This window comes from Miniopterus natalensis, chromosome 2 (genome assembly GCF_054644295.1).
Source record: "Miniopterus natalensis isolate mMinNat1 chromosome 2, mMinNat1.hap1, whole genome shotgun sequence".
NCBI classification, from domain to species: domain Eukaryota; kingdom Metazoa; phylum Chordata; class Mammalia; order Chiroptera; family Miniopteridae; genus Miniopterus; species Miniopterus natalensis.
Genome location: NC_142082.1, coordinates 174,336,744 through 174,352,857, shown reverse-complemented (window position 1 = coordinate 174,352,857; position 16,114 = coordinate 174,336,744). Strand labels below are relative to the sequence as shown.

Sequence of the window (16,114 nt, the reverse complement as noted above, 5' to 3'; positions counted from 1 at the left end):
GCCCTGTGCAGTAGGCTTTACTATTCCCTTTCATTGAGCCCAGAAAGGTTTCCTAACTTGCTATAAAGGCCTGTGTTCAACCAGACCTGATGCCCAGGTGTGGGGGGAACCATAAGGTTTGGGGAGTGGGTGGGTGGGCAAAGATGACTTGTCCGTAACATCCCTGGAGAGTCTCACTTTGGACACCTTGAAATCTCCATTTCTTCAAAGCTGCCCAGAGTCTGACCCCAGACTGTTTTGAAAATCAGTGGGCAACAGAGAGGTTTGCAGACTATACTATGGGGAGTGGGGGTGGGAAGCTAGAGTTCTTAGGGCCCTCCTGGGACTTCTTGGAGCAGGAGCAGGAGCAGGAGCAGGAGCAGGAGCAGGAGCAGGAGCAGGAGCAGGAGCAGGAGCAGGAGCAGGAGCAGGAGAGGGGCCTTGAGAACTCTGACTCTTCCCAAGGCTCCTCTGCAATATTTGTTTGAACAAGAACTTTTCCTACTCAATTTGTGGGAACAGTCTCTGAAGTCAGGAGGATATAGTTTGAAATGCAATTTCTACCTGTCTCAGGGCACAGATTCCTGACTCTCCACCTCGGCTTCCCTGTCGCTATGAGGCAGGCGGTAGTCCCAGATGGGAAGTTCCGGGCTCAGGGGCTGGTACACCCTCACTCCTTTCCCTTGCTCCAGCCTCAAACCCTTCAATCTCTCACTCGGCCTATGTACGCTCTAGAGCCGAACAAGCCATACAGCATTCTGGGGATGGACCGGCAGAGAATGACTTTGTTATCTAGAAAGTAAGGACTCCTCCACACACACCCAGAACAGCTGGCTAGTGCCCCAGACAAACAGAACAAGAAACTAAACCAACAGCAAAAAAACACACCCAAACCAAAAACCCTCCCAAACCCAAACCTCTTTAGTTGGGTTAGCCCCAGAGGTAACTTTCCTCCAAGGTTTTTACCTGTATTAAGTTGCTAAATTTGGTGTAGCCGTGATTCATTGCCAGAGTCGTGAGGTTTTGCTGCAAAGATAATAAGAAGGGGAATGTTACCTTTCCCCGTGCAGTTCACAAAGAGCTTGAACAAAACCTCAGCTGATGTGATGAGGGTTTGATAACACAGCAGGTACCCTGGATCGGTACCGTGGGGGACTCATGGGCACGCCCCCTGGCTCGGCCTACCCTTGACTTTCTGCATTATTTCCCAGACTGCCTTGCAGCTAGAGCCCCAGGTGCCATAGGGTCCTCCAGGGGGCAGCGCTCATGCAAGGCTTATTGGTGGAAAGAAACAACCGGAGGTGGCAGTGGCTGCTGGCAGGGAGATCAGATCTGACAAACACATGGCGAGGGCATCTGGTGTCCAGATCCTGTGTCCTCGGTGCTGAGGCTGGGGACAGGTGGCACTGGGAGAGCTGTTACAGGAGGAATCAGGGACCTTCCCTCTGCAGGTGTCCTGGGCTGCTTTGTGCCCAGCTGGGCAGCGTCTGAATTAGGCTCCCAGGCTTTCCAGAGATTTGGGGATGTCAATGTCTTAAGAAATTCCTTTTTGTTTAAGTTCGGTATAGTGGATTCTGTTGTCTACAATGAAGAATTCTGGCCAATATGAATAAATAACAATAAAAGTTAAAATGGTCTTTGCTGTCAATTGAGAAGGAGTTTTACTCCAGGTCTAGTTTTAGTGATAGCTACCTACCTACCTACCTATCATCCATCTATGTAATTTTTCCATCTTCCAAATCTATTCAACACCACTTGCCCTTGTGGACACTAAAGAAAATTGATAAAATCCATTTATCTACTTAAAACAGATTTACTTATTTGCTTCTTACTAAAGAATAATATTTACTAGGCTTTTCATAGTTGCTTGAGATCGAGGCAGCAAAATTAAAATGTCCCGAAATGATGCCTCACAGTCAGAATGGAGATAATAAATTATTAGCACTACGAGTCACTTTGTGCTGAGAGCATCACCATGAGTGAGTTCACCCACCAGAATCCTCCCAGAGGCATCTCTAGGGGTGACAAGCAAGTTCTGCGGAGACAGCAATTTGTCAATGATGTGGATGACTCCATTGGTACTGATGATGTCACTGGATATGATCCTAGCTTTATTATTTATATACACTGTGTCCTGAAATCAACCAAAGAGAAAAAAAATGAGCACAAATAGAAATAGACACAAAATTACCTCTTGCTGAATGCTCGACAACATGTTAAATTGTCATAAAAGTGAATGTTTAAGCAGATTTGTGGGCAAAATCTGAAGATCCAAGTTTAGCAACTATTTTATTATGGTTATAAAGAGGAAACTGGGACAAGAATGTAATTTTCACCTGGAGAACTGAATAGCAGATCATCAACCCAAACAGTCATTTCACTGTGATTCTCAAATATGAAATAACAAGCAGATTGAAGTTGGCTTCTGGTTCCCATGTGTTCTCTGTATCACCAACCCTCCCCCTCTGCCCCATCCCACACTTTCCCCCCTTTGCTGTGAACCTTATAGCCACCGTTTGTGGGGAGGGAGTGGACCAGCATGCTCAAGTGGCTTTGGTCAAAAGCTTTCATTTCTCTCCAGCTTTTGATCAATGTTGCCAGAAGCAGTTCTGTTGACCACCTGAAGCTGCCTTGAGTTCGAATTCCAGCTCTACTATTTACTTACTGTGTGACCTTGGACAAGTTACTTAACTTCTCTGAGCTCCGTTGAGGAAAATAATAGTATCTATATTATGAGGATCCAGTGAGCTCGTACACATCAAACACTTAGTACCAAACACTTAGTACCTGGCTTATCGAAAGCACTCACCATGTGTTTGTTGTTGTTGTTATTACTATTTTTATCGTTCTGGGTTTTACTCTAAGGAAGAGGGAAGAAAGAGGGCCCAAGGAAAATGGGCACCTTCCTGAGGTGGCCCCTCTTACCTGAGAGACGGAGATGACGATTGACTCCCCTTGGAGAGAAGTAGCATTTGGGGTCAGTTTCAGGTCCTCCAGGAGCAGCTGGTGGCAGGCGATCACATGATACCGAAGGACCTGGGGCATCACGCCCTGTCTGTCCCAGTCTTTAACCTGCAATGGAAGGTCAGAGGGTTCCTGCCAGAGCAGGAGCCTTTGCCCCCACTGTCCCTGTCGCGTCCTGCGTGCCCTGTGCCCCTTCCCCATCTCGCCCCGCCCAGGCCCTGGGAAGGGGGCAGGGCTGGCTGGCGCCCAGGTTAGAGACTGTTCAGGCGAGGGGGGCCCATGGCCGTTCCCTCCTGCTTCCCTTCAGAATCGCAGAGGGGGAGGGAGCTCGGAGCGCCCTTGGTCCAGCATTTCACAGCAGGCAGGGGCCCTAAGCCCTGTGAGATTCTACCCAAGAAAGAGAGTCTTCTTGTGAAAAGTACTGGGGAGCGCTGCCTCTGTTTCCCTTCCCGGAGAGGCCCCTGGGCCAGATGTAAACCTTTAGGATGAGAGATCCTGACGCTTCTCCATTTGTGAATCAAACTGCGAACAAACTGAACCCTAATGTAGGTGTAATAAACAGCCCACATGGTTCTCGTTTTTCTATGAAAATGCCTTTGATCCTTTAAAAACACTATCAAATGTCAAATTTTTTCAAAAATTATTTTTGTGTCCCTGCTTTGCCAGTGTCCAAAATATATGTCTAAAGAAAGATGCAGTGCGTGTGGTGGCTAAGAACACAGACTCTGGGGGCATGTTTGAGTCCTTGTGCCACCATTTTCAGTCAGGTGACCTTGGGAAAGTGACTCCTCTCAGCGTCCTCGATGGTAAAATGGGCATAATGATAGCACTCAGCTCACAGGGTTGTCACGAAGACTAAAGGAGTTAACTTAGATCAGGCACTAGAAACAGTGTCTGGAACACTCAATAAATGTATGCTACATTACAACAGATTAATGGGCAACCCAGCGTGAAGAGTCCCACTGAATATCAGAACATTAAAGGCTCTGATAAGTCCTGCAAGAAAGAAACCCCAATTTAAATCCCTTTAATCCAATGTTCTTTCTCTTTTTTAGTTATGGGAAGTTTGGATCATTTAAAAATTGCTGATCTTTTCCAACCTCCTACTGTATTCAGGAATGTCCTTGAGAAGGTCTCTGGTCAGTGGTTACCCCAAATCCAATTGAATGCTTCCTCTGATAGGGGTCCCTATGCTGAGAGGCAGCCCCTTCCATTGCTGGCCTTAGAGCTCCTGCCCACACATGTACCCACTGTTGGTTCCGGGTGACACCCAAAGACTGTGTTCTAGACCCAGACCTCTTCCACCTGCCGAAGCTTCATGCTCACCCGAAGATCATTATCGAAGGCCGCAGACAAAGGTGCAAAAACGGTGAAGGGGCCTGAGCCAGCCAAGTCTCGTACAGAATGCTCCTGTGGAAAGAAGGTGGGGCGACATGCCACATATTCAACATAAATACAGGCAGGGGCCCTAAGGGCAGAGGGAGTAGATGGGGTGGCAGAGGGGAGTGAGCACTGGGTGGGGAGATCTGTGCCTCATTTAGTCTCAGATTCAAGTTCATTCAGATTCAGTGTCATTGAAATAATGTTTATGTTTATCTGGTTATCCAAATAACATATGCTTATTGTATAAAGATTTGAAAATACAGTATAAAGAAGAAAATAACAACCCATAGTCCCACCACTGAGAAGTCGCCCCTGTTATTTTCAGGTATTCTTTTTCAGTGTCTCTTCCACATGTACCTATAGGTCATAAGATGATTTAACTGTTCTAATTGTCTCATTGCCAATATTAATATCCTATGGTTATATTTTCTTCTAGATCTCATTCCTCTGGATTTTTGTCTTATTCTAGTATATCCGAATATGCTTATTCATAGGTATGATGTGTAGAAAGACCTAACATAATATTTTCACCCAAAGAGTTAACCAGTTGTCCCTGTACTGCTTCTTTTTTCCACTGGTATGATGGCAGTTTTCTCATATGTCACATTCTTATGTGTAGAACGGCCACTGTGACGATTTTTCACTCTTTCATTCTGCCCACCAGAGGCCTGAAGAGTTCACAAATGACCAGCACAGAGCCCGCTCCAGAAATCCAGGTTCCCAGACTTTCTTCAACCCTCACCGACTCCAGAGACCACAGGCACATCCTGTATCTGGCTTGAGACCCAGCTCTTACAGCGAGACACACACACATATTCTTACCAGCAGCTGGAAGAAGTACTGGGAGGTTTGGGGGTTCCTGGGAAGCTCCTGGAAACAAAGAGAGGGTAGGCTCACTTAATGTCTGTGAATTATACACAAGAACAAACAACACAGGGTTATTGCAGGGCAGTTTCTCTAAGATTGAGAGCATCTACCATCCTTTCAATGGGGACTCTGCCACCCTGGGCCTTTTCCAGCCCCATCTACAGGTTTCCGACTGATGTTCAGAATGACTATGTGGACATGCTGTGAGCTCCAAAACCTTTCTGGAGTCACCATCTGACTTATCAAAGAAAGAGCCAGCCATTTCCAGAAACATCTGAGCTCTAAGTAATTTTTAAAGTTCAAATACTTTTATTATTATTCTTTGAACAACAATAGCAATTTATTTTTTCACAGTTCTGGAGGCTGGAAGTCCAAGATCAAGGTGTCATCAGTCAGTAGATCTGGTTTCTTCTGAGGCCTCCCTCCTTGGCTTGCAGATCACTATGGCCTCTTACTGTGTCCTCACATGGCCTTTCCTCTGGGTGTATGTCCCTGGTGTCTCTTTTTGTGTGTTCATGTTCAAATAGTTTTTAAAAAATGAGATATAGATTTATGGCAGATTTAGTTTCTCTATTAACAGGAATTTTGCATCAGCCAGAATGCTCTAGCCTCTTTTTAAATCAAATAATGGATTGTTGACTTTATAACAGGCAGAAATCTACAAGCATCCTATGCCCAGCGCAGATGCACACACACGCCCCCCAACAGCAACCCACGCCCTGCTCATGCCTGGGAGTCATTCTGTTCTCTGTGCCCGTTGCTCACATTATCTCACTTAATACTCCTAACAACCTGATGGGGTTGGAGGCATTATTTTCTTTTCAGGTTAGAATGCGGATGCACAGAGAGGTGATGTGATCTGCCCAAAGTCACACTACTAACTGGCAAAGCTGAATTCAAACCCAGGTGTTTCTGACTCTAGAACTGTCCATCTGAGACACTACATTCCAGGTCAAATGAATTCCATGGGTAGATCAAATTTCTTTTCACCACCAATTAATATAAAGACAGTCATTCACAGTGTTACAAAGCTTCCACATTATAAAACTCTTGTATGGCCCTTAGCAGCCTGGAGTCTCAGCACAGCGAGGGAAGTAGAGTTGACTCTATGGAAACGTGTCTTGTGTTACCTGGTGGATGTTGCCACGGCAGGTGAGCCCATCCCCAACGTAGTTTGGTTTGCAAGTACAGGTCCTTTCCTCTTCTCCAGTGTGATTGCAGATAGCAAATTCACTGCAGCCGCCATTTCTCTGGTAAAATTTCCAAGGGGTGGGAGATAGGGGTCGGACCAGTTAGTTTGCCAGTAGGAAATTTCTCAGCACCGGGGGGTTAACTAGAAAGGTCCCCGTCTTGTTTGACACTTCCCAGCTTTAGCTAAACCCTGATCCCATCATAGCAAAGCTAAGAGTCATGGACTAGAAGGAAATAGGTATAAAATTATACAAGACATTGCCCTTGCCTGCAAAGAGCTTATAAACTGAGGAAGATGGGGCAGAGACCTAAGATATAGACAGAGCAAAGTGCAGTTCAGAATCAACGTCCATGGGAAAACTCAAGAAGGGCTCTGCAAGCCTAAGCTAAGGCCCTAAGAGGGGAAAGAATGGGAAGCTCAAGAAAAATAAATCCGATGAAGCTGAACAGAGAAGGAGGTCAGCAGCCTTAAAGACCAGCTGCAAAGTCTCCCCTCCCAATCCCCATCCCGAAAGTATCTGTGGAGCATGATATTTTGGCCCAGGAGTGACCTTCCGCCCCAGATTCCTGCCTCACTGACACAGCTCAGTGAGCTGTTCAAAAAAGCGGACTCTTGGAAGACCATAAACCACCTCCTAGGGGCCCCGGATCTTCCAGCTAAATACCCTGGATTTACTTGTCTCAATACCCTGCATGCGCTAAGACCACAAAGACAAATCCCCTCTTGTCCCACCTTCCTGTTCATCCCTGTCAACCGCAGAGGTCTAGGCGTCCAAGGTGATCCCCTACTACATGGATACTCCCCTGCATGTTGCTCTATGCACCGGGATCTGACTCTGTATCCCCCCCTTCCCACCCTCACAATCCCCTCCCCGTGTCATCTGAAACTCACCACCATTAGCAAGCCCCCAGCAGTCTCCACTGTTCCCTGAAAGCTCTTTTCACCTCTTACTGAAGAGGTGTCTGTCTCCCACAGGCTCTGTTTGCCCTGCGCCCCCCCCCCCCCCCCGGACAGGACATTTCACATCACCTGTCTCCTCAGCTCTCACTGTCCCCTTACTCTCAGCTGATGAGCTCAACTCATGGAGAAAACAGACATATGGACAAGAGCCTCATCTTCCTGTCCTGCGGTCCACCACCTGCCTGAGCCTCAACTCACAGCGAATTTCCAGGCCTAAAGCGGTGCCTGGTACCTGGTGGATGCTCACCGACCAAATGTGTGTCACACCGTGCAACGTTTTCCACTGGATACAGAAGGCACACAGCCTCTGCCTTCAGAGAACATAGACATTTTTAAGTTAATTCATAGCAAAGGGCCCCATGAAGTAGGTGCCCATGAGTGTCTCACTGACTTGACTAACTGACTAATTGACTGGCTGACTAACTAACCAACGAACTAGCTGCCTGACTGAGCAACTAATGGACTGATGGACTGATTGACTACCTACCTACCTACCTACCTACCATTGCCCCTGCTCCTGTGTGAGGCTCACCTTTCCTCTCCACCTGTGGGCTCTGGGCCCCATTCCCTTACCCGCTCACGTACTTTCTCCTCTAACAGTTCACCTTCTCGAGACCCTTCAGCATCAGTTTCCTCCTCTCTATTGTATTGTACCCATCAGCATAAATACACGCCTTAATAGGACTCATTTGCAAGAAAACAAACTTCCTTTCTTCTGAGAAAAATCCAGTGGGTGGTGGCAGTCATGGGTGCAGGTGAAAGGAGAGTGGCCATGAGTTCATGACCCTAGTACCTGAGAGTCAGGTACAGGTGGGTTCATTGCATTAGTTGCCAAGGCAAGGTAGCCAGTTTTGGAAAAAACACACAGGAATAGCCACTGGAAGGACCGCTGTTAGACTAAATTTGGCCGTCCAATTAGTTGTAACAGCTCCACATCCCAGCCGCCTGCCTTCTGCGGCTTTTCCCCTATTGTCCCCACAAGATCACTTCATGTTGGGACACTGTTCTCCTGAGGAGCATGTCACACCAACACAGGTGACAGTAGGGGCCTCACTTGGAGAGGAGGGGCTTTAATTACGAGGTGTCAGTGCTGTTCTTGTGGCCACAACTGGAGGCTCTCAGGGGGACAGTGACATAAATAAGGAAGCTAAGGTGTTTTCGTGGGGCCTCTGCTGGGGTCACTGCCTCGTGGGAGGAACAAGCACCCCAAGGTGTGGTCAAGACTGGCCTACGAGCCAGAGAGATGGGGGTTCGAGTTCTGGCTGTGCCTGAGCTCGCTCTGTGATCTTGGGCAAGGACTTGTGCTCCTCCCAGTTTGCAGTGGTTTGGAGGTTGGCCTCCCGAAGGCAGGGCCACCTCCTAAGCCCTGGTACCTGTGGAGGTGACCTTGTTTAGAAAAAGAGCCTTTGCAGATGTTATGAGGGATTGAGATGAGATCATCTTGGATGAGCCAGGGGGCCCTTAAAGTCCGCCAGCATCCTCGTTAGGACAGAAGACAGACACAGAGGTGAAGGTGAAGGCCACTTGAAGACAGAGGCAGAGACCGGTGTTTCCCCAGGGGTACCACTGGCACACGAGGGAGAAATGAGCCTCAAGCCCAAAGCAGCTCTGAGGTGATCACCCCGACACCCCATCCCTTGGAAGGGGGTAAGCACCCCACGCCGACCTCGGAGGGCCTCGGCCAGGGCTGGACTCACGGTTAAGCAGATGTTGATGAGCGTGCAGACCCTCCCGTCGCCAGTGTATCTCGGCAAACAGTTGCAGACGGCCTGTCGGGGGGAGCGAGAGGCCGTTTCATGGGGGGTTCGCTGGCTCTCACACTAGGAGTCCCCGGGGGTACCGGTAATGTGAGCAGGCTCTATATGGGGGGTATCTATCCTGTAATGGTGACGATCATCTTACATCTTAGCACCGTTGGCACACTTCGCTCTAGCCCTGGCATCTCCTACCTACCCTATCTTTGCTACCAAGTACTTTGTTTTTAAGAAACTTTGTTACCTTATTTGGTCCCTTGTTCTGGGCACTCGGCTCTTGCCTCTCTTTGGTTGGTAAAGGCTCAGTTGCAAGGAAGCTAAGCTCCCCGGCTGCCATTCAACTCAGTGCTTGCTCACCTCCGCCCAGCCTCGGCCCCCCGGGCACCAGCACTCGGAGGCGCCAGGCGATGGCTCTGCAGTCAAATCAGTAGCACACGGGAAAATACTCAGTCAAGCCCACTGTCTGACCGAGGAAGGCAGTTGGGCACATCAAGATGAGGGAGGGGACACTGTCTATAGGAAGTTGGGGACTGTCTAGTTCACCCTGGGTCCCAGGTGCCCTGCTCAGGAGCACCTGGGCATGGCGGTGAGTGGGCCTAATACCCAGCTACGCTCTACTCACCAAGCCGTGTGTCCAGAGGAAGGGGCACCTGCTCCTGGTGTGTTCCCCCAAGGGGTGGCTTTTCTAATTCACACAAAACCTCCTACACGGGAGAGGTGGCTCTGGTCTGACATCTGCTTGTTAGAACTTGGGCTCATTGGCTGGCCAGCCAGGGCCAAAGGGTGGGTTTTCACTGCTCCTTTTCAGCTTAATTACAGGCCCTGATCTGGGCTCAAACCTTTATCAAGGTGCCCACCAGCTGCCCCTCCTGGGCTAAGGCCCCGTCTCAGAGACCAACCCTGCATCTCATTGCCTTCTAGGTCAAAGGAAGACTTTTAGAGGCCTGAGCACCAAAAACGTATAGGTTTTCCCCATCTCATATGTGGAAATAAGAACTCCACTGAACCCCAAAATGTGTATAATAAGGCACACCAAAACTGACTGCTCTGAGGTCTCTGAAGGGCTCACCAAGGCCAGGTGAACATTCCCTGGGGAACTTGACCTCCACATCCAGTTCTGATGTATGTCATCTGCCTGACCGCTGGGCTGTACATGATGTGACCGAGACTGAGGGAAGCAGGGCTAGGGTCCCTGAGCCACCAGCTTCCTGGCCTGTGTCTTTCCCCCATGACCTTTCCTCTCCTTTGGGACCCTCAGATTTTCCCACCTGCCCAATTCTTCTCACTAGGGAGGCCCTGCAAGGTCATTGTGTTAGGGAATAGATGACTGACAGAGGGCTTAAAAATGTTAGCTTCTGCTGTGGCCCATGCATTTCAGAGCCTCAAGCCACAAAAAAATCGTGGGATTCTGGGAATCAGAGAGCTGAAAAAAAGGGAGACACTGTTGAAGACCTTCTAGGTGCTTCTGGAACCATGTGGTGTTTGGAGAAGTCTACTCTTCCCACTCAAGGAGAGCCCCTTCTCCTAAGTACCCTCTGTCTCCCCTCCTATTTCTTTGGGAATGCTTTCAGAATTTCCCCTAAAGTGTTTATTTTTTGCCGAGGTCTCTTCTCAGCCCCCTTCTCTCAGGCTGGGGTCTAAAGGCCCTTAGCCCCTCCTGGAGGCAGAGCTCACCTGGTTGGGTCCAGTCTGCGTGCACTCTGCGTGCCTGTGACAGCCACCATTGTTCTCCAGGCATGGGTTGATCTCTTTAGAACAGAAAACCAACACCTTGCATGAGAATCAAGCCTCATTTTTGAGTAAAGGCATCTTGAGAGACCAGCCAGGATGGCTAACTGACCGAGGAGAGCATGTGTCCACGTGCGATTCAGTTTTCTGATATCTCCGGGGCAGAAGTAACCGAACGGGGAGGCTACCAGATATGGTTTCTCAAAACCGACTCTCTGGGATGGGGCTGTGCCAGCACAGGCATGGTCTGCGGGCTTGAATCTGTCCTCTACTGAGTGAATCTACGAGTTGGCAGCCAAGGATTGAAATAATAGAATCTTGGAGTCCAGCCCGCCATGCTATGAATGATGAGACTTAGGAATTAAAAGAAATCATTGCAACCATCAAAATATAATTGGCTCAGGAAAGAGTCATCAGCAGATGCTAATTTTAGGCGATATTTTGATGAGGAGATTTGCTTGGTGTTAAAACATCTCCCCACTGATGGCTTATTAGTAGCAAAGGGGAAAAAGTAACTATGCCAGTAGAGAAGTCAGATAGCACCTTGACTAGTGGTCACAATTAACAGCACAGCCAAGAGGCAGTTGGAAATCACAAGCATCCAGTGTGATATCCTGAGAAAGATGCAACATTGCTAGTGTGATATTGGGCCTGATATGCAAAATCTGAATATAATAATGAAAAAAAATCAGGCAAACCCAAGTGAAGGACATGCTAGCAAAAAAAGTTGGGATGGTGCGCAGTATTATTCCACAATGTCAGTGTCATCAGAGAAAAGCAAGGCTGAGGAACCAGCCCAGGTCAAAGGGGCCTAACGAGACGTGAAAACTGAATGCAATTCCCAGCCCTAGACTGGATCCTGCTCTAGAGGGGAAATGTCAAAAAAGGACAATATTGGGTCAATTGATAAAGTCAGAATACAAATGGTAATTCAACAAAAGTATTAGGTTAAAATAAATTTACTGAAGTTGATCACCACTGTGGCTATATAAGAGTCTATCCTTGCTCTCAAATATGCTCCAATATTTAAGAAGAAAGGCAATATGACATATGTAGCTTATTCTCAGATGGTTAGAATATATATATGTGTATATATATATCAAATGGGGCAAAATATTAACAGTAACTGAACCTAGAGAAAGAGAAAAATAGGTCTTTTTTTTGTACTATTCTAGCAATTTGTCTGCATAAATTTTTTTTTCAACTAAAAGGTTAAAATTTAGACAACTTACAATGGCATGCCTTTATAGAAGAGCAGTGTTTAGTGATTAAAATAATGATTTGGAGGTATACTTATTTTCAGGGAGGGTTGTTGCATCATATTGCTAAGCGCAGTAGACATTATATATCATAAGGGACAATTTTTGTTTTAGAAAATACATGTACACACAGCAAAATGGGGTAATAAAATAGTAGTAAGAGGGGTTACCTCCAGATCTCCCCACCCCCAACCTATATGCAACCTCTAATTTTTCTATATTGAGAATGTGCTACTTATAAAAAAAAGAATATATGTTTTAAAATTCAGTCACCATCATAATGTTTAACTGCAAATAGTTTCCCCCCTTTCTTCTTCCAAAGTGATCTTTGGACATCAGACCCCTTCGTACCCCTGTGGTCACATTCCCACACCTTCACACCTTCTTGCCCAGGCGAACCGAAAGGCGGTCCAACAGCATCCACACACACTAGGGCCCTATAGCAGGGCTCTGGATGGGTGAGGGATGGCACGTACCTAGGCACACGATTCCATCGCCGGTGTAGCCTGCCTTGCACACGCACACTCGCCTTCCTGGGGTGGTTCTTTCACAGTCGGCCTTGGCAGAGCAGCCTCCGTTGCTGACCTCACAGGCATTGATAGCTATGGGAGAGAGATGACAAAGCGGAGGGGGGGAGGGGGAGAAACACTGATGCACTTTTACTTGCCATTGAGAGATGGAAATACTTCAAAATGCCAGACACTGGATTAGCTATGGATAATGCAAAAGAATGCAGAGCAGCAGATATCTTTGCTGGTGAAGTCTACCAAACATTAAAAGAAGAGTAAATGCCAAATTTTTACAAACTCTTCCAAAAACTAGAAGAGAAGGGAGGATTTCCCAATTCATTTTATGAGGCCAGTATTTCCCTAATATCAAAACTGGACAAAGCCATCACAAGAAACTACAAACCAATATCCTTTATAAATATAGGAAAAAAGTCCTCAAGAAAATACTTGCAAGTCAAATTCAGAAATGTATAAAAAGGATTATATAGTAGCCCCCCTTATTCATGGGGGATACTTTCTAGACCCCCTCTAACACTGTAGATAATAACAAACCCTATGTATACTGTTTTTTTTTTCTATACATACATACCTATGATAAAGTTTAATTTATAAATTAGGCACAGTAAGAGATTAACAACAATAACTAATAATAAAGTAGAACAGTCACAACAATGTACTGTAATAAAAGTTATGTAAATATGCTCTCTCACTTTCTCTCTCTCAAAATACCTGGAATTTTCCATTTAATATTTTCAGACTGTAGTTGACCACAGATAATGGAAACTATGGAAAGTAAAACTGAATAAGGGTGGGCTACTGCACACTTTCACCAAATGGGGTTGATACTGGAACTCGATGTGGGTTAACGTCTAAACTCAATTAATGCAATACAGCATTTCAATAGAATTAAAGACAAAACTACACAATCATCTCCATAGAAGGAGCAAAAGCATTTGAAAAAAATTCAATGCCTTTCATGATAAAAATACTCGACTGACTAGGAACAAAAGGGAATTTCCTTAACCTGATAAAGGATGTCTATGAAAAACCCACAGCTAAAATCATACTTAATGGTGAAAGACTGAATGCTTCCCCCCGTGATCAGGAACAAGACAAGGATGTCTACTCTTACCACTTCTATTCAGCATTGTACTGGAGATTCCAGCCATAGCAATTAGGCAAGAAAAAGAAACATAAGGCATCCAAATTGGAAAAAAGTAAAACCAGCTCTATTGGCAGATGACATGATACTGTATATGGAAAATCCCAAAGAATCCATTAAAAACCTATTAGAACTAATAAACGAGTTCAGCAAGGTTGCAGGATACAAGAGCGACTGACAGAATCAATTGCATTTCTATACATAGCAATGAACAAACTGAACATGAAATTAAGAAAACAGTTCTACGTACAATAGCATGAAGAAGAATAAAATAGTTCGGAATACATTTAACAAAATATAAAACTTATACCTGAAAGCTGCAAACATTGTTGAAAGAAAATTTTAAAAGATCTAAATAAATAAAAAATATTCTACGTTCAAAATTCCAGCTGACTTCTTTATAGAAATTGACAAGATGATTCTAAAGTTCATATGTAAATTCAAAGGGCCCAGTGTAGTCAAAACAATCTTGAAAAAGCAAAGTTGGAGGTCTCACGCTCCCTAATTTCAAAACACCACAAAGCTTCAATAATAAAGACAGTGTGGGGCTAGCATAAGAATATATATATATTTCCTTATATCCTTAGATCCCTATATTCTATCTATATGTTGTAGAATTGAGAGTTCAGAAATAAACCTATACATCTATGGTCAATTGATTTTCCACAAACGTTCCAAGATTTTTCAATGGGGAGAGGAATAATATTTTCAACAATGATATTGAGACAACTGGATATAAACATGTAAAAGAATGAATGTGTACTTCAATTTTACAACATATACAAAAGTTAATTCAAAGAGGGTCAAAGACCTAGACTCACTTGGAGTCCCAAGGTGTGTGTTTAAGTCTTGGCTTGGCCTTCACTCACTGTGTGACTTTGGACCTGCATTTAATTTATATGAATTTTGGGGTCTACCTGTACAGGTTTATTTATAGGTTTGGGGACTTACATCTGATAATGTATATGAAAGTATTATAGAAATGTCATATTAACTTGTATCTTCTGCTTTTGCTTTCCCCCCCAAAACCAAGGGCAAAAAAACCCCATTCCAGTTACTTGTCCTTCACAGCTCTGTTCACTAGAACACTGTATACTTCCTCGTGCAGGGACCAGAGACGGGTACCTGCATGCTGGGGGAACCCCAGGGTAAGATGGCCTAGAAAGCAGATTTCTGTGCTTATGGCCCAGCTCAGCCACCATCTGGGCCAAAGCTCCAGAGAAAAACGATGCTAAGCGTTTCCATTTTCTAGCACCAAATACGTGTTGGGCACCATAAGCGTATGAGCTCACCCTTACTGAGTGCTCTGTGCCAGGGCTGCATTAAGCACTTCACAGCTACTCATTCAGGTTACCATCCAGCCGCCCAGTGAGGGAGGTTCTCTTATCACCACAACTCACACAGGAAACAATGATCACAGCAGCCAAGCAACTCCCCCAAAGTAGCGCGACTGATAAGAACTTAGATCCAAACTGGGGGAGACTAATGCTGGAGCCGTTTTTAACAACTGCATCATTCTGTCACTCTACACAGACAGGTCATTTCACCCCCAAACTGGCTCTGCAAGGGAGAGAGTTTTATGTTCCTTTTGCAAACGAGCTAAGGGGGCTCAGAGCAGTGAAGAGACCCACCCAAGGCCAGGCGGGTAGCGGAGGAAGGACCAGGCAGGGCTTAGGTCCCTTTCTGCCCCACTCCAGAGTCCCCACGCCCAGGCCACACCCTGGTCAATCAAATCAGTGTTTTGGAAAGCTCTCTCATCTCAGGCCCGCCTGTGAACCACTGCTGGGAGAAACGGGTCCAATCCCCCGACAGTGGTTTCCTGCCCCTGGGCACAGCCAGCTGCCCTGTTCCCCGGTTCAGCAGCGGGGGTTGGTAGCGGCTGCCCGCCAGCGCGCAGGAGCAGAGATCTCCCCACAGCTCCCGCTGGTCCTATCTCCCCGGAGCAAATTCCTCCTTCACTTGCCTGTGCAGACTGTCCCGTTCCCTTGGAATCCTGCCGCACATGTGCACGAGGCTGTGCCATCTGGATTGAGAAGGCAGCTGCCAGGAGAAAGGACAAATGCTGTTTGTAGAAAAACACACGACACCCGCCCCTGTATGGCCAGTGTTCCCGCTCCGGCCCCAGGAGGCTCTCAGAGGCTCTGCCTAAGGATTCAGGGGGAAGGCCCCTCCCTAGCTTGGCTCCAGGCGGCTAAAATTGTAGCTATTATCAGGCAAACTAGAATGTGTATGTGCGGGTACGGGCCCTGGGCTGAGGGGTGGCTGCCCAGCTTCCCAGAGCTACCTGTGTGCTGGGGGCTGTGCCTCACACATGACTTCATGTAACTTACACAATACCCAGCAGCCCTGGCGAGTAG

At 46.6% G+C, this 16,114-nt stretch overlaps 1 protein-coding gene across 3 annotated transcripts in view; it reads right to left on the bottom strand.

Moving 5' to 3' along the window:
- Nucleotides 1–16,114, bottom strand: part of STAB2 (stabilin 2) — a 116,156-nt gene that overhangs the window by 27,969 nt on the left and 72,073 nt on the right. For all 3 annotated transcript variants that reach the window (XM_087814861.1, XM_016223240.2, XM_087814860.1), the window contains exons 41-50: nucleotides 15,721–15,797; nucleotides 12,563–12,688; nucleotides 10,774–10,847; nucleotides 9,043–9,114; nucleotides 6,324–6,443; nucleotides 5,149–5,196; nucleotides 4,270–4,353; nucleotides 2,905–3,051; nucleotides 1,973–2,113; nucleotides 946–1,005 (exon numbers count right to left, since the gene is read on the bottom strand). In XM_087814861.1, coding sequence (XP_087670987.1) covers nucleotides 946–1,005; nucleotides 1,973–2,113; nucleotides 2,905–3,051; nucleotides 4,270–4,353; nucleotides 5,149–5,196; nucleotides 6,324–6,443; nucleotides 9,043–9,114; nucleotides 10,774–10,847; nucleotides 12,563–12,688; nucleotides 15,721–15,797 — 949 coding nt within the window. The remainder of the gene's footprint in view (nucleotides 1–945; nucleotides 1,006–1,972; nucleotides 2,114–2,904; nucleotides 3,052–4,269; nucleotides 4,354–5,148; nucleotides 5,197–6,323; nucleotides 6,444–9,042; nucleotides 9,115–10,773; nucleotides 10,848–12,562; nucleotides 12,689–15,720; nucleotides 15,798–16,114) is intronic.